The 21,488-nt window shown below is 41.2% G+C and overlaps 2 protein-coding genes across 2 annotated transcripts; both read left to right on the top strand.

Moving 5' to 3' along the window:
• Window positions 1–2,842: 2,842 nt before the first annotated feature.
• KRT40 (keratin 40) lies at window positions 2,843–7,570 on the top strand (the record flags this gene model as incomplete). The annotated part of the gene is made up of 7 exons (XM_081161331.1): window positions 2,843–3,289; window positions 3,977–4,059; window positions 4,332–4,488; window positions 5,306–5,467; window positions 5,547–5,672; window positions 6,716–6,936; window positions 7,471–7,570. The coding sequence occupies 7 exons, from the start codon at window positions 2,843–2,845 to the stop codon at window positions 7,568–7,570; spliced, it is 1,296 nt and encodes a 431-aa protein (XP_081017457.1).
• Window positions 7,571–13,510: 5,940 nt separating this feature from the next.
• On the top strand, window positions 13,511–19,753 carry KRT39 (keratin 39; the record flags this gene model as incomplete). Its single annotated transcript, XM_081161323.1, has 7 exons — window positions 13,511–13,978; window positions 14,847–14,929; window positions 15,591–15,747; window positions 16,615–16,776; window positions 16,889–17,014; window positions 17,942–18,162; window positions 19,492–19,753. The coding sequence occupies 7 exons, from the start codon at window positions 13,511–13,513 to the stop codon at window positions 19,751–19,753; spliced, it is 1,479 nt and encodes a 492-aa protein (XP_081017449.1).
• Between the last annotated feature and the right edge of the window lie 1,735 nt (window positions 19,754–21,488).

The raw sequence follows: 21,488 nt of genomic DNA, 5'->3' as shown, positions 1-21,488 counted from the left end.
CTTAAGAGACTGATAACAATCAGCCACCCCACCCTGTGGAGTTTCTACAGCCTGAGGCTCATTAAGAGAATCAGATTAATCAGCCTACAGCCAGAGGTGGACCTCAGAGAAAAGTAGACTTTGGTGTGCATCTTGGTCCTGTCCAAACACACCCAGCCCCAGAAGAGGAGACCTCAAGCCAAAGGTAATGTTGATAGCTCCAAACAGGGTACTCAGGGCCAGTCACAAACTGTGTCTAACATTGGCCTGCATCAGAGACCCTCCAAAAAGACTGAGAGTCCTAGCAGATCTACCTAATACATAGAAACAAACCCAAACAGGCAACCAAAATGGGGAGACAAAAGCCCCAAATGAAAGAACAAGAGAAGTCTCTAGAAAAAGAGCTAAATGCAATGGAGATAAGCAATCTATCAGATATAGAGTTCAGAATACTGATTGTAAGGATGCTCAACAGCATGAAAAAAAATATGGAAACTATGAAGGAAATTAAGAATGACATAGTAGAAATAAAGAATACATTGGAAGGAATAAGCAGCAGATTAGAGGAAGCTGAGGATAGGATCGGTGACTTAGAAGACCGGGTAGAAAAAATTACTCAATCAGAGATCCAAAAAGAAAAAACAATTTAAAAACAGGAGGACAATCTAAGGGAGCTGTGGGACAACATGAACATAACAATATTCGCATTATAGGAGTGCCAGAAGAGGTTGAAAGTAAGCAAGGTTTAGAGAACCTGTTTGAATAAATAATGGCAGAAAACTCCTCTAACCTGGTGAAGGAAAAAGTCACACAAGTTCAGGAGGCACAGAAAGTCCCAAGCAAGAAGAAGCCAAAGAGGCCCACACTCAGACACATCATAATTAAAATGCCAAGAATTCAAGACAAAGAGAGAATCTTAAAGGCAGCTAGAGTAAAGTAATCTGTTACCTACAAAGGAGCTCCCATAAGGCTGTCAGTTGACTTCTCATCAGAAATTCTACAGGCCAGAAGGGAATGGCATGAAGTATTCAAGGTAATGCAAAACAAGGATCTGTTATCGTTCAAGCTAGATGGTGAAATAAAGAGCTTCCCAGACCAAAAAAAAAAAAAAAGGCTAAAGGAGTTTATCACCACCAAACCAGCACTGCAGGAAATGTTAAAGGAACTGCTGTAATTAGAAGTAGAAATAGAAAGAAAAGAACAAACATATAGATCAGTGAAACAGAACAAAGAACCCAGAAATCAACCCAAGCCATTACATTCAATTAATATTTGACAAAGGAGGCAAGAACATACAATGGAGTAAAGACAGTATCTTCAATAAATGGTGTTGGGAAAATTAAGACATGTACATGCAAAAAAAAATGAAACTAGACCACCAATTTACACCATATACAAAAATAAATGCAAAATGGATAAAAGACATGAATGTAAGACATGAAACCATAAAAATCCTAGAAGAAAACATAGGCAGCAAAATCTCAGACATCTCTTGTAGATGGAGTTTCCTCAAAAAATTAAAAATTGAACTGCATTTGACCCAGTAATCCCACTTCTAGGAATATATCCTAAGAGATCTGAAACACCAATCAGAAAGAACTTATGTACCTCTATGTTCAGAGCAGCGCAATTTACAATAGCTAAGATCTGGAAATAGCCCAAGTTCCCATCAGTAGATGAGTGGATAAAGAAGCTGTGGTACATTTATACCACGGAATATTATGCAGCTGTAAAAAAGAAGGATCTCTTATCCTTCAGGAGAGCTTGGAGGGAACTGGAGAGTTTTATGCTAAATGAAATAAGCCAGAGAAGGACAAGCACCACATGATCTCACTCATATGTGGAATGTAATAAACAAAATAAACTGATGAACAAAATAGATCCAGAGACATAGAAGCATGGTACAGACCGAGGGATCTCAGGGGGAAGGTGGGGGTGGGGGAGTGGGTAGGGAGAGATTAATCAAAGAACTTATGTGTTTATAAGCATAACCCATGGACACAGACATTGGTATGGGGAAGGCCTGGGGGGGGGGGGTGGAAGGGATCAATGGGAGGAAAAAGGGGACATCTGTAATACTTTCAACAATAAAGATACATTTTAAATAAATAAATAAATAACAACTCAAACCTCCAGGTCTTGATAACCAACAAAATATCTGGGGTTTCATTTATATTTTGGCCTGGAGGGCACAAATTATGCCCATCAATCATATAAAGTGACTTTTTCAATTTGCACACACTAGAAATAATTTACACATACACACACACACACACTTTAAATCCAGTACACACCTCCCTCCTCTACCATGTAAGCACAGCAAGAGCACAAAAGCTATGCAAACATTGATAATCACATATAACATTTTTACGGTGGTGGCACAAACAAATAAATGGTACTTAACGTGTTTTAATATTAATTCTAAAAGGAGACATGAACAATTTTCAATGCACAGTATCAAAATCTGAGGAAACCCTATTTTCCTTATTTGTAATCAGTTGTATCTATAATTATTGATGGACCAAATTTTCTCTTTCTTTTCTTATTCTATCAAAAGGACAATGCTTCCTATGAAGATTTTCTGAAACAAGTATTTTATCCTACTGGCACATGGAAATGGTGTCCTTATTTAGTAACCTGAAGTTATGCCTCTTTTATGAGGCATAAAACTCTTCCTCAGCAAATAAACAACACTAATGAATGTTCTTATGAAAACTGGCACCAACAATGATAAAGAAAACTTCCGGTGCATTCTGTAAATACCCATTTTGGGAGATATATAAAAGTCCCAGGAGGGAAGGAGACTTTTGGAGTCAGGCAACTTCAGTTTTGCGTCTGATCTTTGTTCCTCGCTTCCAGAAGGATGACTTCTGACTGTTCCCCCACATGCTGCTCTTCTGAGTCCAATGCTGAGCTTTCCAATGGTGCAAATACTTCAACCTGTTCCGCGGAAACCACTTGTCTCCCCAGCACCTGTGCTGCATCCAGGTGCCAGACCCCTAGCCTCCTATCCAGGTCTCGCTTGCTGACCGGTTGCTTCGCACCATGCTACCTTGCTGGGACTTCTAGTAGTCCATGCTTGGTGGGGAACTGTGTTTGGTGTGAGGATGGGGTGTTCAACAGCAATGAGAAGGAGACGATGCAGTTCCTGAATGACAGACTCGCCAGCTATCTGGAGAAGGTGCGTGGCCTGGAGGAGATGAACGCGGAGCTGGAATGCAGGATCCGAGAACAGTGTGAAGGGGACATCCCATTGGTGTGCCCCGATTATCAGTGTTACTTCAACACCATTGAAGATCTCCAACAAAAGGTCTGGTGTCTCATTGTCCTAATGCTCCACCTTCCCAATCTGTGGTTTGCTTTATCTTTATACGAGAATAGGTTCTAGAAGGAAACCAGCGAAAAGGGACTTCCAAGTGCCCATATGATGTAGAAGAAAAGGCACTGAAAGTCAGGAAACAGCCTTAAGCCCAGGGCTGTCTAGTGAGGGTGACCACAGGACACTCACGCACCTCTAGAGTTTACCTTTATCATCTACAGAATGAGGAAAAACTGCTGTATCTAAAATTACTTCTGTAGGTAACACTATCTGTATTATTTTTAACATAGATATTGAAACACCGCCTTTTTAATCATATAATTTCACCTAGTAATAATTTTCTTTCTTATTGATGAATTTTATTATCATGGGTGGGCATATGGTCATAATACACACTGCTTAAGGACAAAAAATGTGACTGAGTTCAACTGCCAAGGAGTGCCGCAAGACGTCTTGGGTCATTCAAAAACAAAACCTTTTTATTCCTGTTTTGTTTATAAATTGTCACTCTTTTTCTCCTTCATGCAGTGACATGGCTAATAAGAAAAGTGGGCTAAACGCTATTTTATGCTTTCTTACAAAGACCTTTAAAAGGTAAATAATGGCATAGCTGTTAAATGAACAGATGTTTAGATTTCTTTCAGAGAACCACTTATTACTTAATAACTTACTTCCCAGATTTTGTGCACGAAGGCAGAAAATTCTAGACTTGTTATACAGCTTGACAACTGCAAACTGGCGGCTGATGACTTTAGATCAAAGTAAGTTTAATTTAAATTTGAATATAATTTATGGTTTCTGTCTCTCTCCCTTTCTCTCTCTCACATACACACACACAAACACATCACAAATATTCTATATTTTTTAAAGCTAAGAATGCTCATAAAGCTCAAATTTATCATTTTGGGGGATGTATAAGAAATGACAGCATGTGGCTTCCCTGAGTCCATGTGTCATTCGTCAGTATGCCCTAGCGCTTTGCAGTGTCTCGAAAAGTAAGCATTGGCCGCCTATATTTCTCTTGTTATGAAAGGTACGAGTCTGAGCTGTCTCTTCGCCAGCTGGTAGAGTCTGACATTGGCAGCTTACGAGGGATCCTGGACGAGCTGACCCTGTGCAAAGCTGACCTGGAGGCCCACGTGGAGTCTCTGAAGGAAGATCTCCTTTGCCTTAAGAAACACCATGAAGAGGTGAGGAAAGGGGCAACATCACTGAAAGAATGTTAAGACTGACAAGTTAAACTGACAAAGGCCATGTGTGTATACAAGCTGAACTTGGGTAAATGTTGCTAACGCTGGAACACAATTACTCAAGGCGCCATTACTATTCGTACTGATCATTCCTGTGTGTCTATGAATGTACTATGAAGTGACCCCTGGCCAGAGCTAGATGAAGGAGCCAAACTCTTCACCTGCCATTGCTTTTGTGGAGAAGGTAACTCCACGAATGGCTTTCCTTGGAGGCTTTATGCCACGCTTAACTCTAAGCCATAAAGTATGAAAATCAGGCTGACAAACACAGCATGTGAAGGCCATTTCAAAAAGGGGATCAAAACTCATGCAACATTTGGACCAAATGTTTTAAAAATATTCTGCATCTATCAACTTTTTTAATCATAAAATATAAAGTGTATGATTATCCTATGCTGATGAAGCTACAAGTAAAATGCTGAATAATGTAACAAAGTACATTTTCCCCTTGAACGTCTGTTGATGATAATGGCAGCTGGCGTTTATTGAGAACTTACTATGTACCAAGGGCTTTTATAACCGCTTTACATGCACATTAACTCATATATCTCACAATAACCTTCTGGGACAGGTAAATTTTTATACCCATTTTGCAGATGAAGAAGCTGAGTGATGAAGCGGTTCAACAGAGGCAATCCAAATCTAAATCCCACACGCTTACTCACTTCGCTCCAAAACAAAAATGGGATGCCATGGATGTCGAAGTGATTTTCCCCCCACCACCCTGTGACATTCTTTACTTCATTTCCGCTTTCAGGAGGTCAACGTGCTTCGTGGACAGCTTGGTGACCGACTCAATGTGGAGATCGACAGTGCCCCCACCATCGATCTCAACAGGGTCCTGAATGAGATGCGCTGTCAGTATGAAACGGTGCTCGCCAACAACCGCAGAGACGTGGAAGAATGGTTCGCTGTTCAGGTCGGCACCTGGGGCAACAGGATGACAGGCTCCCAGACTTCCCCCTTGCTTGCCTTTTCCAATCGTGCCTATGTTTCAGACGGAGGAGCTGAATCAGCAGCAGCTGTCCAGTGCAGAGCAGCTGCAGGGCTGCCAGACGGAGATCCTAGAACTGAAACGCACAGCCAATGCTCTGGAAATTGAGCTCCAAGCACAGCAAAGCATGGTGTGTAAGGAAAGACCACTAGCTCTGTTTTGTCACTGAAGAATCAGGCCCTAAGATACTATCCCCTCTTCCATAACCCAAAAGAGAGCCCCACACAGTTCATGTGGCAGAAAGTCTGAATCGCTAGTTTGCAAGGATTATATTTTCTTGCCTTTCCCAAGTATCAGCTAGAAGCAGAAGTGAAAGGTCAACAGCTTATACTGTCCCAATAGGATGTCCTGACCTTCTCTCTTGGGCCTGAGCATGATCCTACAGCACCCTCCAGAGACAGGGAGACAGGGAGAAGGGCAGGAGCAGAACAAGAGAGGAACCTCTGAGCCAAAGGCACTCAAGCATCCCAGTGGGTTTTCACTCTCTTTTGATTAGGACCAATCTTCCAAGCTCACAATCATATCTAAAACAAAGGATGGTATTCATACTTTGCATTTAACCAGTTCCATGCAAACACCACAGTGTGTGCCACGTTAGGTCCGATAGAGAATATCTCGGTCAAGCCTCACAATAACCTTATGGGGTAAATCCCTTTACTAACCCCATTATGCAGATGAGGAAAACTGAGACTCAGATAAGTAACAAGAGGTCATGCACCTTTTAAGAAACAAAAGTGGAAGCTGAATTCCAGTGGTTCAATCCCAGAGCCTCCTCTCTTCACCACACTATACCACCCCTCCCTGCCACAAGCCCATACTCAACGTTTTCTTCCAAACGCTGTTGACCCTCCTTAAGCTACACAAATACATTGCAGATTGTGATGGTCCTAGTGGTGGTAGCAATAACTAACACTTATATAGCCCTTACAACTTTTTTAGGCACTATTCTAAGTGCTTTACACATATTATTAACCTATTTAATCCTCACAACCATCCTATGAGATAGGTACTTTGCATTGCCTACTTTTTATAGAATAAAACTGAGGCTCAGAGAAACTAAGTAATTTCCCCCAAGTCACATAGCTGGAAAAGGGAGATCAGGGATTTAACAACAGGCAGTCTGGCCCCCGAGACTATGCTACACAGCCCTTTTCACACTCTTTCTCTCTGCAGACAGAATCCCTGGAATGCACTGTGGCGGAAACCGAGGCCCAGTACAGCTCCCAGCTGGCCCAGATGCAGTGCCTGATCGACAACGTGGAGGCGCAGCTGGCCGAGATCCGCTGCGACCTGGAGCGGCAGAACCAGGAGTACGAGGTGCTGCTGGACACGAAGGCCCGGCTGGAGGGCGAGATCAACACGTACCGGGGGCTCCTCGAGAGCGAAGACAGCAGGCAAGTGCCACACAATTATTCTCAAAATCACCTCGAGTCACAAAAAGGCTTATATAAAATCCTGCTTCCCCAAGATCTGGCCAAAGTCAAACCTCCCTAATGTGTTCAAGGATCTTCTTAAAAGAGTGGTGAGAAGGAGCTGACGCTAATCACATGACCATAGAAATGTTCAAAAATATTCTAAAGTTATAAAGCAGAATAAATATCATTATATAACTCCTCATGCTGGATGATTAGATCATCTAATCATCTCCCTTTGCTCCTGTCTCCCATTTAAGGGAAATCAGGAATATACATAAGGTGGCATTTGCAAAGTGAAGAAAATACATAAAATTTTGTTCAGCTGACACTGTTGCAGGGAACATGAAGTGACAATGCTGGGTCCAGGGGTGACAGGCTTAGGTCAAACGTTATTCTGCAAAGAGTGCCCTTCAGAGCATAATTTGCAGGGCAAACCTTGGCATGATTTTTTCAGAGTTGACATTTTATCCAGCTTTCCCTCGTGAAGCTTAGTTCAAAATGGATTTTCCACAGGCTTCCCTGTAACCCATGTTCTACAACAAGCACGTCGAGCGACACTGGAGAGCAGTGCTCAGCTTATGTAATTTGTACAGTCGAAAGCTGCTGTGCATGAGCACCAAACACCCAGCCCGGCAGATGGAGGAGCTAAAGCCAGCATGTGCTCAAAAAGGAGATGGGGCTTCAACCAGGGACGTCCAAACTAGCAGCCAAGTCGAGAAGGCTTTCATACCCTAAAATGGCCCTCTGGGCATCCTTGGTGTGTTTCTGCTTTATCATTTCCTCTCCTGCCTGCTTATTTGTGACATTCTAGGAGTCTGTAAAGCTTTCTTGCTAATCTCCAAATAAAATGCATTTCGTTCCTTTATGTGGTAAATATAGCTTTGCGGCTTATTACTGTTGATATAATAACCATTTGATGCCAAGGTAATTGTCTAAACCGATGCCAGTAGTTTGCTCTTCCATAAACCCAAGCTGAAAATATTTTTTTAACTCCTCAAATACAAATAGATGAACTAATTCATGCAAAATGTCAATATCAAGGAAGACAGTTGCATGTATCTTTCTGAGAGGGGATTTAGAAATAAAATATAATAAATTTGCTGTTGTTGCTGTTGCTAATCCTCACCTGAGGATATTTTTTTCTCCTACATAAGCCTTTTTGTGACTCGGAGTGATTTTGAGAATGATTGTGTGGAACTTTCCTGCTGTCCTCGCTCTCGAGAAGACCCCAGTACATTTTTCAGAGAGAGTGTGGAAGGGAAGGAAGGGGGAGAGAGAGGGAGAGAGAGAGAAACATCAATGTGAGAAAGACACATCGATTGGTTGCCTCCTGTATGCACCCCAGACTGGGGATCAAACCCGAAACCTAAGTATGTGCCCAGGAATCGAACCTGCAACCCTTAGGTCCCCAGGTGGACACTCTAAAACCAGTCGGCAATTTTATTTTATTTTTAATGATAAAAGTACTAGAGTCCTTTTTTTCAATTTGGCACACAAAGGGGATGGAGGGAAATTGTCATAATTCCACACCCTCAAGGTCAGTTGTCAGTATTTTGGGAACTTCCAAGTTTTCTTTCTTATAATAGGTTTTTCCATATAGTGGTATCACAGTTACATATGCATATAGTTGCATAACCTATTTTTTTCACTATATCATCTAAGCATTTTCGATCCTAATAAATATATAAGATCATCTTGTGACCATTATTTTAGTGGCTGCATAAAATACAATACGGTGCATTGGTCTGTTATTGCACATGAAGGATGTAAGAATCATTATTCTCACACATATAAAAAGCAAAATAGAGAACTTCCATAAAGATGACATACAGGTCCATTTCCCCATTCCTCTTCCTAAGTATGACAAAAATCCCTGGAAATTACGTGTACAAATAGAAGCAGACTCCGAAAGGCGGAGGAAGAGGCCAAGCCATCTAGAGTCCTTGACATCCAAGGAACAGCACAACAGTGAGTCTCCTGGGCTTGCTTTTTGTCTCCTACAACCTGTATTGGGAACTAACTGGAGAAACCAACCACCCAGAAACGCCAGCAGCTGCAGACAGAAAAGAAAAAAAAAAATGCTCCAAGAAAAGGCGAGTAAAGGGAGGAAGGGCAGCGAGCTTTCTGTACTTCACTGAAGAGACAGAGTGTCAGCACCAGTAGACTGATAAGTTACATATCTATAACGTAATACCTAAAGGAACTACTTAAAAAGCTATGCAAAGAAAAATTACAAATGCTACAAATAAATAAAAGTGGAATTCTAAAACACATTCAAGTAACCCATAGGAAGGCAGGAAGAAGAAAAAAGAAATGAAAAACAGAAACCAAAATGCAGACATAAGCCCCACCGAATCAGTAATTACAGCCACCAGAAATCATCTAATTATCCTAATCAAAGGACAGAGATTGGCAGAGTAAATAAAAAACTCAATACTTTCCACAAGAAGCTCACTTCAAATATAATGATATAGGTAGGTTAAAAGTACAGGGAATGGGGGGAAATACACGATTGTTCACAGCAGCTTTATTTGCAATAGCCAAAACGGGAAACAACCAAAATGTTCTCAAGGTCTGAAGGCCACTGTGGTGAGTGGAAAAAGGCAATCTTGAAGGGTCATGTACTGCATGATTCTATTTACACCACATTCTTGAAAAGATAGAAGTATAGAGATGGAGGACAACTAGGCACAGCATGAAGGAAATCTTTGTGGTGATTAAATAGTTGTATATCTTGATTACAGTGGTGGCTACATGAATCTACACATGTAAAAAAAAGTATATAGAACTAAACGCATACATTGTACCAATGTCCTGGTTTTACAATTGTACTGTGGTTGAGTGAGACGTAACCATATCTTTGCAAATTCATGTGAATCTATAATTATTTCAAAAGTTAAAAAAAAAAAAAAACAGTAGGAAGCTGGAGAAAAGTTCTCCTCTTTTCTTTTCTATTTCTATTTTCAGAAATAAAGTGCATAATAATAACAGTTAATAAAGGGTAGGTTTAAAGAAAAGTCAAGTTTCAGACCTAAAATTTTATGCTAGATTTTTTTTTTACATTGTACTCTCCTGACTTAACAACAAAGGGTAGTGAAAATACTCAAAATTAAATATTTTCCAGATAAATAAACCCATGAAATAGTGTTCAAGCCCCATTACTCCTCTGATAATAAAATTGGGAAGAAATTTAATACTGCAGTATCTTACCCATGTTGAAATTTCTACCATATTAATTTTCCAGACTGCTTGTTACCCAGCACCTGTTCTCTGCATTCCTCATGGTTTCTTTCCTGCCCTAGTTAAGATTGTGGCCGAAACAAAATGTAGTTTTGTTTAACAATTTCCTCACCATCTGTAATTCCCAATGAACTATATCCAATTTCCATGATAGGTAACATTTTGTGTGGATTAACTAATCTATTTGTATTTTAGGAGTTAAAAATATTTTCTGCCTGGATTTATGCAAAATCAAAGTAGAACTGAAGTAGGAAAGTATAATATAAGATGGTCACTTTGAGGGATCTTGTATTACTGTTAGCCTGTCACAGCTGTTTTCACAGTTTTTGCATAGTATTGTACAAACTATTACCCTAACGACATAGTTTAGTTCTAGATCTGTCCATTTCTTGGGTTAGCTATCCTGTTCTCAAGGGTGTTAGGATGGGAGAGCTCACATTTTTCTGACCATACTGCACTTGAACTGGCCAAATGGCCTTTCCTGTCTACATTCCAACAGTGATAAAGACTTCTAAAACTCTAGGGGCATCGGATACAGGTCTACTTTGGAAGTAGTGTACTAGATTTATATTCACATAACTATGAATATATGCATTTAAATATGGTTATTGGAAAAGTATAGACCAAAATTTTCATTGACATCCCAACAATGCATAAGTTAATCAGACATCCCACAGCAAATTAATTAATAAAGATGATGATAAACTAAGAGGAAATTATACATAAAGAGCAATTTCAACCACTGAAAATTTTGACATCTAAAAATTGATCAGTCTTCCTCCAAATTGCAGAAATTCCATCTTTTTTCCACATGGACACATGCAATAGACATATATGTGAGTTTATTTCTAGACTCTGTGTTCTTTCTCATTGATCTGTTTGCCAAAGCTTATGCCAATCTTGCACTGTTTAGATCATAATATTATTATAGTAACTTGCACAAATTTACACTCCCACCAGCAATAAATGAGAAGCTTTACAAAATACAATGCATTTGTTATCAAACTTTGATTTTTTTTCAATCTGATGGATGGAAAAATAAAATATCTCAATGTAGTTTAAATTTACATCTCCTTTTATTATGATAACATTAAGCATTTTATTTCTAAAGTACTTTTTATATTTTTTATTAAAATTTTTTAATGTTGACATTATTCAGGTGCCTCCGCCCTTACCCATCATTTATATTTTCTTTCTGGTAACCGTCTGTGGTGTAATTGCAAATATTCTATCCCAGTTTGTCATCTGTCTTCTGATTTTGTAGTTGTATTTTTTATCCATGCACAGTTATTTAATGTAGTCAAATTTATAAATCTTTTATAGTTTCTTAATTTTGAGACATTACTCAAAAGGCCTCTGACTGCAAATTTGTAAAGGATCTTCCTATGTTTTCTTTTAGCACATTTATGATTTTATTTTCACTTCTGAATCTTTGATCAATTTGTAATTTGTCCTACTGTAAGGTATGATCCAACACTGCCTGCCCTGCCCTCCTACCCCAAGTAATACAGATTGTCTCCAAACTACATATGATACTCTGTGTTTTCCCCAATGATTTTAAATGTCACATTTATCATACACTAAATCCCAATTTTTTGGGAGTCCATTTCTAGGCTGCTTATTCTATTCCATTAATCTGTCTGACTATTTATGCATCGACACTGCTTTAATTATTGAGGCTTTAAAATATATTTTAATAAGAACTAATTTCTCTGTGGCATTTCTTATTTCGAATTTTCCTGACTATTTAAATTTCTCATAAAACTTCAGCATTATCTTGTCTAGTAGAAAAAAGTCACATTTTGAGAGGACTGCAAGAAATTTATTGGGATCTAAGTTAAATTAACAGAGATAATTGACATTTTTATAATGATGAATACAGCATTTCAGGTCAAGAATATGATATATTTTTCCATTTATTCTAATTTTCACTCCTTCAGTATATATTAGCATTTTATTCATGTAGATCTCATACCTTTCTAACTAAATTTATTTCTGCACATTCTATATTTGCTGATGTTATTGTAATTTATGTTTTTTTCTTTGTATCATGTGATATGCAGAACAATGGGCCCCCAAAGATGTTCATTTCCTAATTCCAGAACCTTCGAATACGTTAGGCTACATGGCAATGGGGAAGTAAGGTTGCTAATCAGCTGACCTTCAAATAGGAAGATTATCTTAAACGATATGAGTAGGCCCAATACAATCAGAAGGGTCCTTAAATGTGGAAGAGAGAAGCAGAAGGGTCAATGTCAGAGTGATGCATGTGAGAAAGAGTCAACTGGCCATCGCAGGCTTTGAAAGTGGAAGGGGGCCATGAGCCAAGGAATGTGGGCGGCCTCTAGAAGATGGAAAAGGCAAGGAAATTATATCCTTTCCGAGAGCCTCCATAAAGAATCAGGAACTCATTAACTTTCTTAAGAAAATGCTGAATAAATATTCCTGAGAAAGAACACACATACCTTTCAACAGATCATATTTAAACACCAAATATAAACCAAGACCATCACAAATTTTTAGCTAATGTAATACCAGAAGCAACCACTGAGCACTAAAAACGTCATCAAATTCTGGCTTCGGAAAAACACGAAAGGTAACTAGCCTCTTTCTCAAGAAAATTCTTGTTAGCAAACAAACCCTATCTAGAGAGCTAAAACAGAAATCTGGCAATTACCTTTAAAGACTGACATTTTAATCCATACTCACAACAAAAATGGGAAAACGATTGGACAGAACAAAGAAAAAGAAAATGGGAAAATCAGCTGGGCAGAACAAAATAAAATACCAATTTCTAAGTTCACACCAGTAATTATTAGATATTCAGTTTCCCTTTTCTAGAGAAGAAAGGAAAAATAAATGGACTCATTCCCGTTCAAACTCAATGCCAGGCGAAGAGGTCAACAAGGACTTAATGAACTCAGTACGCTCGTACCTACTTAATAAGAGATGCTGCTAGAACTGTGACGGCAGTTCCTTTTGAAGAAATAATGTGAACCTCTGAATCCAATGACAAGTAGTAGTTGTGATGGGTAATGACTTAGTAACAGCCTAAACGCGCATTTTTATGAGGCAGGTAACTCTTCTCAGGCAAGTAGAAAGCAGACTAATGAGATGTTCCTATGGGATTTGACCTAAGCACTAGAAAGGAAAACATCCTGCCTGCTGTGACACGGCCTAGGCAAGGCTATATAAGCACTTCAAAGAGGAAAAAGCCACAAAGGGCTCAGAATTTAGACTCAGTCACAGCAGCTTGAGCATTTGATCCAGGGGAACCACAGACTTTGAAACAAACCAAAGCTGGGGACACGCTATGGATACCAAGGACTGTTCAACGACTATTTCTCCTGCAACGCCATGCCAACGCTGCTCTAGGATTACAGATTTTAGGATCCGCTCTTCTAACACCAGCTGCCAGTGTGATGGTCTTGAAGCCGACAGCTGCCAACCCACTGGCCACGTTCTGAGAACTCTCCAGTCCCAGGGCTGCCGACCCAGTTCTTGCTTTTGTCCTGTGCCCATCTGCTTAATAAACAACTTCAACACCTGTCCTTCCATGGATGGTCATGGCTGGTGTGGTGAAGGCATCAACAGTAACGAGAAAGAGACCATGCAAATCTTGAACGACCGCCTTGCTAACTACCTGGAAAAGGTGCGGATGCTTGAACGAGAGAACGCCGAACTGGAGTGTAAAATCCTGGACGAGTGTAACAAAGAGCTGCCTGCCTTATGTCCTGATTACCGGTCCTACTATGCTACCATTGAGGAGCTCCAGCAGAAGGTAAGATTCTTAGCAACCTGTATAATCAAGTTTTGAATTGACATTCTCCAATATCTTTACTTCCTTCTATGCTGGAAAATACTCTGTAGAATAAGAATGTCTTGAATCTCAAGAATGTCTTGAATGAAATTGCCGTCTTGACACAATATTCACAATTGTACGTATAGATTTTCATTTTCCAGAGATACACTCTGCTATTATTTTCACCAGATAACTCAGGACCAAAATGTGTTAATAGCCCATTGTGGCTATTTGTTTAAAAAAAAAAAAAAATAAGAAAACAGGGATCCAAGAAAATGAATTTTGTTTTAATAAGTTCCTAACTGGTTTGATTTTTATCCATGTTTCCCCCCATCACCGCTTTTTCCATTTTATGCTCACTTCATAATCTCCCAATTGTTGAAGCAGTTTCTTCCCACATCGAACCTAACTTTCCTGTTCAGAGTGATATACTGCTGCTACATGTGCTGGATTTCTTCTGTTTTATTAGTTTAACTAATATTTACTGAGCACAAGGCTGAACAAGGCACCAGACATTCTAGGCTCTGGGAACACATTGGTGAATTAAAATGTCCCTGCCCTCATGGCGTTTACATTCTAGGGAATCATGGTATGTTATGCAAATTTAAGGTGGATTTTATATTTTAAGGGTAAAACATCTACACAAGTTTTTATTAAAGTAATTTTTGCTTAACTGTTAGGAAAATAACAAAAACTCTGATTTTCCAAAGTTGCCAGACTTCCTAAGCATAGCTAGGAAAAGCCTAACTAGCCTTCCCCTGTTAATGAAATATGCACCGGCCCCTTGGTTCTTAAGGAAGGGATCTTGGTGTTTGTCTCATTTGTGTGTACAACTTCTTAATTCTAGATCTTGTGTACCAAGGCTGAGAATTCCAGACTGGTCTCACAAATTGACAACACCAAACTGGCTGCTGATGACTTGAGAGCCAAGTAAGCCCACCCAACACTGTTGTTCATGACAGAATTCACCCTGCATCTGGTGCTAAATACGCCCAGTAAGATTATCCATAAGTCTCCTAACACTTCTGTCCGTACCATGATGTCACTAGCCCAGAAGAGACCTTCAAATTCAATAAAGTATTAAGATTAATAACCACTCACGTGTATGCAGTACCTGTAGTTTCTAACATATAAACCCATCTGATTTCTGCCCAATAGTTCAGTAAAATAGGTAGGAAAAATATACTGTTACCCCATTTAAGATGAGAAAACTATGGTTTAATGGGGTTCAGTTACTTACGCAAAGGCATACAACTAGCAGTACAAGACAGAGCCCACTCCTGGACGCAAACTCTCTTAAATCCTAATCCAGTGCTCTCTGCACTTACACTGCATCTCCTCTAGGGGCAGGGGAAGGAGTATAAATTCCCTCATCTCAAAGAAAAGCAATATAGCATCACTCTAGCAAACTAATACAGGAATACTAACTAAGTGGTGATGTTTATCAAATGATATCACCTCTAAAGAGAATAAAATCCACCAGAGAAATACAGTAGATGAGATTCCCACAGGAAAATGCACTTAGTTCTGCTTGGCTTGATTAACACCATCTACGTTTTAATGTCTTTCACTTCGCATCTCATTTTTAAAGGTATGAAGCTGAGGTGTCCCTACGCCAGCTAGTGGAGGCAGATGCCAATGGCCTACGGCAGATCCTGAATGCACTGACCCTGGGCAAAGCTGACCTGGAGGCACGAGTCCAGTCTCTGAAGGAGGAGATCCTTTGCCTCAAAAACAACCATGAAGAGGTTAGAGAAAGCCCCAGCAAAGCCTCTAAAAATAGCATCAGTTCCTTTCAGTTGAACTTGACAAAGGGTGTCCCCTCTAGATACTCTTCTGTTTTTTTAGCCGTGATAATACCTACTATTACCACCACTGGTTCAATGTATTTCAAACCAATTGCCTGTAATACAGTATTTGAAGCCTCCATTGTCCTCTCCAGCTTTTCTAGGAGAAGGCACTAACCCAATTTTATTGTCCTCACAGGTTTCCATATTTTTGTTTTGTTTTTTTAATATGTCTTTATTGATTTCAGAGAGAGGAAGGAAGAGGGAGAGAGAAACATCAATGATGAGAATCATTGATCGGCTGCCTCCTGCATGCCCCCCCGGGGATCAAGCCCACAACCCGGCATGTGCCCTGACAGGGAATCAAACTTCTGTCTCCTGGATCCTAGGTTGATGCTCAACCCTGACCCATGCTGGCCAGCAGCTTCCATATTTTTGTAGGTATCCCTACACAGATTCTTGCCACTACTGGTTTAAGTCAATACTGGCATAAACCCATACTGATATCATAGAGACAATGGCCTCCCATAAATTCCACCTCTATGCTGCTTCTCCCATTACCCATCCCTGGAAATATCTAAATTCTTTAAACCCCTGATCTTGCCAGTCAATTCCTTTTAATGTTGCACTTATTTGAACACATAGTCACATCTGAAATAGCCTTAAGTCATTTTATAGCGTTTGAAAAGCACCTATGAATCATGCAGTCCTTTATTGTGGGCTACAGTTCAGACGCAATTAAGCTACATTATTGCTGTTAGGCTGAAACAAGAATGCCAGGGGCTCATCTGTTCAACAAGTGACTTCACATTCTTTTTCTTTCCACAGGAAGTCAATTCTTTACAGAGCCAGCTTGGGGACAGGCTCAACATTGAAGTGACTGCTGCCCCCTCTGTTGACCTAAATCGGGTTCTACAAGAAATGAGATGTCAATATGAGTCTATCATGGAGACAAACCGCAGAGATGTGGAAGAGTGGTTCAGCACGCAGGTGGGGAGGGGAGGGAAGTCAAAACCAGTGGGCTGACACTGCACTCCCAGGGGCCCTTCAGTCAAAGTTATGTTTTCCTTCCTAACATCCATGGTCCTTGACTGTGTTCCAGATGGAGGAGCTGAACCAGCAGGTGGTGACCAGCTCTCAACAGCAGCAGTGCTGCCAGAAGGACATCATCGAGCTGAGACGAACCATGAATGCCCTGAAGGTTGAACGGCAGGCCCAGCACCAAATGGTACCCAGCAAATTGACCAAGCCTAGCTCGACAGTGAGGGCGACAGTGAGGGCAACAGCCCCTGACACCTGTGTCCTGCAATGTTTCCCAAACTGCGTCCCTCAGAACAATAGCTCCTCTGTTTGTTAAAGGGTCTATGGCCAACACAGAGGACTCTGTGGTCAAATAAGCCTGGGGAACGCTGGATTAAACAAAGATTAAACGAGGGGCCTTCCTGCGGGCCTTTAATAAGCTGATATATACCATGAATCTCAAGGAGGGGATACACGGTATTCAGGATTCCAAAACTTATTGACTGTGGATTCCTTCTTTTTCTTTTCTTTTTTTTTTTTCTATATATATATCTTTATTGATTTCAGAGAAAGGAAGGGAGAGGGAGAGAGAGATAGAAACATCAATGATGAGAGAGTCATTGATCGGCTGCCTCCTGCACGCCCCCGACTGGGGATCGAGCCCGCCTGGGCATGTGCCCTTACCGGGAATTGAACCACAATCGCCTGGATCCTAGGTCGACGCTCACCCACTGAACCACACCTGGCCGGGCAACTTCTTTCTTAAAGAATATCTCATGGCAATAATGATCCATGAACGCACTTTGGGAAACACTAAGAGAGAATTTTGTTTTAGGCAAAGCATTTTTACAAACTACCAAATATATAAAATAATCTTCTGAGGGAGGTGATTAAAAAAGAGTCAGATAAATAGCACTTAAAGGGAGGCCAAAAAAGTGAGAGAATAAAGAGAAGTGAGCCTTAGCATAGCTGATAATTTTGGGTTTGGATTTATTTGGTGAGGATATAATAAGAGGGCTTGAAGATTTGTTAGTACCTGCCACAAAGAAACCACTGTTGAGAATGGTACAGATCACAAGTGACCTGGGCTTAAAGGAGTCACCATTATAAATCCTGCCTTCCTCCCATGTGGTAGAGAGACTCCCAGGAATGCATCCTGGCGGAGACGGAGGCCCGCTACACAGCTCTGCTGGCCCAGATCCAGTGTCTGATCGATAACCTAGAGGCTCAGGTGGCAGAGATCCGATGTGCCCTGGAGAGGCAGAACCAAGAATATGAGATTCTGCTGGACGTCAAGTCCCGGCTGGAGTGTGAGATCGCCACATACCGCAGCCTTCTGGAGAGCTCGGACAGCAAGTACGTAAAAACATCTTTATGAAACACACAGTCACTCACTCACACACACACACACATATGTATGTGCTACCACTGGTGACAGGGCCACAGGAGCATTGATCTTATCAGGGTCGGGGAGCTTTGGATTGAAGGGCCCATACACCCTTTCGAGCTGTGCTGTCTGGACCCCTACAATTGTAACCTAGACTGGCTGAGCTCAGTTTTGTTGTGTCAGTGCACCTGGTTACTTCCTCATGGGTTATTTAACTTCTTGGAGTTTTAAAAAGTACTAGGGAAAAAATGATTTCTTTCAAGATGAACATTCCCTACTGAGATGAATGTCTGAATTTTGTGAGCTCAAGCAGGACAACCCTGCGCCCTTTGGAGGAGCCTGCTCAGGCTGAAACCCCTAACCCTGCCCAGCCACTTCCCCTTGATGCCACCAGCATCATGAACATATGCGCGTTTCGGCGTATTTTTCATAGAAGTTGTAAAGCTTTCAAATGATAAGAAGCATGCCAACCCATAAGGAACTGACCTGGAGCGCTGGCTCTCTGAAGCAAGCCAGTCCAAAGGCAAGCTGGGTCACGACTGTTAAAAAGACCTCCCTCCCCCAAATAATCAGTGAACTCTGGTCTCAGCACTCTTTTAACAGGCACGTTTGTTCACGTTATACTAGCACAGCGTTAACCAAGGCTACCACCTCAAGGAGCCACGATACACCCAAGGGCCTTGAATCATCAAAGAAAGGTGATGCTTTCTAAAAAGAGTTCTTACTGCTTCTAACTCCAATTCTCTAAAGATTGTTCATTTATAAACACGCCCAGAAGGCACTTTGGAGCTTCCTGGTGAAGCACTGAGAAGGCTTCCCTAGGCGGGGTTCAGGCCACCAAGAGTACACACTGTGATTAAGTCCCTGATAAGAAAAATATCTGATTAACTTCCTTTCTTCAGATAATAAGCTCCTCGACTTGTCCCTTATCACTGTTGATCCTGTAAGTTTAGCTCTCATTATATCCATTCTACAGATGGAAAACTGAAGTCAGGAGGGTTATCTGAGGGCACCAGCTGGTAAACAGCAGAGCTGGGCTCTACCCGATCCGTGACTCCTGGCATGGTGCCCTCCCCCAGTGCCGCGGCCTTGACTGTAATGGGAGCTAACATGATACGTCTAAACCTAGGATGCTGCTTTCCCGTCCACCAACGACAGTACAGAGTGAAACGACAGTACAAGCATTTGGAAGTATTTGTTTAGAGTGACACGTGTTGAAAAATTAACCACCACCATTTTCCTCCATAGCCACTGTTGCCCTCCCACAATCACAGGTAAAATTCTGGATTTTTTCCTAGGCTTCCCTGTAACCCGTGTGCCGCTAAATGTGAGCCTTGCATTTGCACAACCAGTAAGGCCAGAGCCATGGGATGCCCGGCCCCAGTGTGCACATCGCCCTCGGCTCCCCGCGGGATACCCGAGCCCAGCTGTGCCTGGAGAGCCCTGCCCCGACTGCTGGTTAAGATCTTCACCATCACCAAGGAGATTCAGGATGGGAAGGTCATCTCTTCTCACGAGCACGTGCAGCCATGCTTCATCCTCAGAGCTGCCAAGGTCTAACCTCCCAAGGTGATGAAAGTGACCCTGATTCATGAAAGAGAGGCCAATACTTGCTCCTGCCAGAAAGGTTTAAGAATCCCCCAGTCCCTTCAGGTACTTAGTTTCTTTCTACTACAGTGGGTCCCCAATGACAGACTATTTTTTTTTTCTGCTCCTTTGCCAAGTCTCTGCTGCCAACGTGGTAATAGTTGACATTCACTGAAAGCACGTTCCACGTTTATCTGAGGAACAAGCACTGATCTGCAAGCACCCGGGAAGGTGACCTACATTACTGCCCACAAGTGATGGGCAGGTTTCTCTTTTGTTTATTTAGGTCTTATTTACTTACGTTCCTCCTTAGAGCCAGTCAGACGAGTTCTAGGATTGTTTTCGGCTGTGGCACATGAAGGTGAAAAGCTACAACCTTCCCTTCTTAACTCCCTGCTTGGACAGAAAGCAGCTCATATGGGAACAGCATGAACAGAGAAAAAGGCCTTTAATATTTAGCTCCCTGAGTAGATTGTCATGAGTCTGAATTCTGCTGAACTCTGCTGGCTTAATTACTGTTTACCCATATGCACATACTTTATCTTCCCAGAGACATTTTTAAAGATGTCCATGTTCTCCAAAACTTTGGGAAACATTAGGCTCTCCAAATATTTTCACCGAAAATCAGGAGCAGTTGTGAGGGATGAATCTAGTGCGTTCTGAAGAAATAGCATGGATCCTCTCATTAAATGTTTGCTATTTCTCTTTCTGTTCTTTAGGGAATGGGATTTGGTTCTGAGTGTTTTACAAGGGACATGTAGCTGGAACGCTCAAGACATAACCCTGCTCCTCTATCCACCCGCGATGGGAGACTATGAAAAAATAACTTAGATGCCTGCTTCAGTCTATCCGCCAGAGAGAAATGGACTTAATATTCACAAACTTTGCAAGAAAGTAATCCTGAATAATTGCTACTTGCAAGCATGAGGCGGTCCCAGAGTGAGAAGGCATCGTTTACGTCCCTGCCATTACCCAAGCCTCTTCCAGTAGGGTCACAGAATGTTTAAGTCATTCTCTACAAAAATTATTTGACATTTCCAGAGGCCTTAGTAAAGAATTCCAAATCAAGCACGGAACGTGAAGCCAAAAAGCCTGGGGTCCTGAACTTGCCGCTTCCTATCTGTGCCCCTGGGCACAACACTGTAGCCTTCATCTAGTTTAATTTCCTTGTTTGTTCAATGAGGATCATGCCTGCTTTACACGGATATTGTGAAGATCAAATGAAATTGTTTCTGTAATGCTGCTTTGTATGCTGAAAAGCACTACATCATCCTTATTTTTATATAAGCTTTATTTTTAGCCACAGCCCTAGACCTAATTGCATCATTATTAAATCAAGTTAAAATTCTTTCTCCATGAATTTAGCTATCCATTCATGATTTTGGAATTTTAATCGTGTTTGGCTTGGGGGGGAAGGGGGAAGCAAAGAATAGAACAAGCTCCCCTTCGACCAAGCCCACAATTCCACTCAATAAAGCATTTTTGAAGTCTCAGGATGTGTATCAGGTATCAGTTGATGACTGATGCCCACATCAAAGACAAAAAAGCATTAACTCAAAGCTCAGCAATCCACTTCCTCCAGACAAGCAGCAACTTACACTAAGCAACTGGAATGCAGAACTCCCAGGGTGATCTCTTTTCTGTCAATAATCTCTCTCATCGGAACGCCCAGGTTACTCCTGGTAGCAGTGAACAGCATACTATCTCA

The sequence above is a fragment of the Miniopterus schreibersii genome, assembly GCF_964146895.1.
Source record: "Miniopterus schreibersii genome assembly, chromosome: 16".
Taxonomy (NCBI): domain Eukaryota; kingdom Metazoa; phylum Chordata; class Mammalia; order Chiroptera; family Miniopteridae; genus Miniopterus; species Miniopterus schreibersii.
Note: the sequence above shows the minus strand (reverse complement) of the source record. Positions and strands in the feature narration are given on the sequence as shown.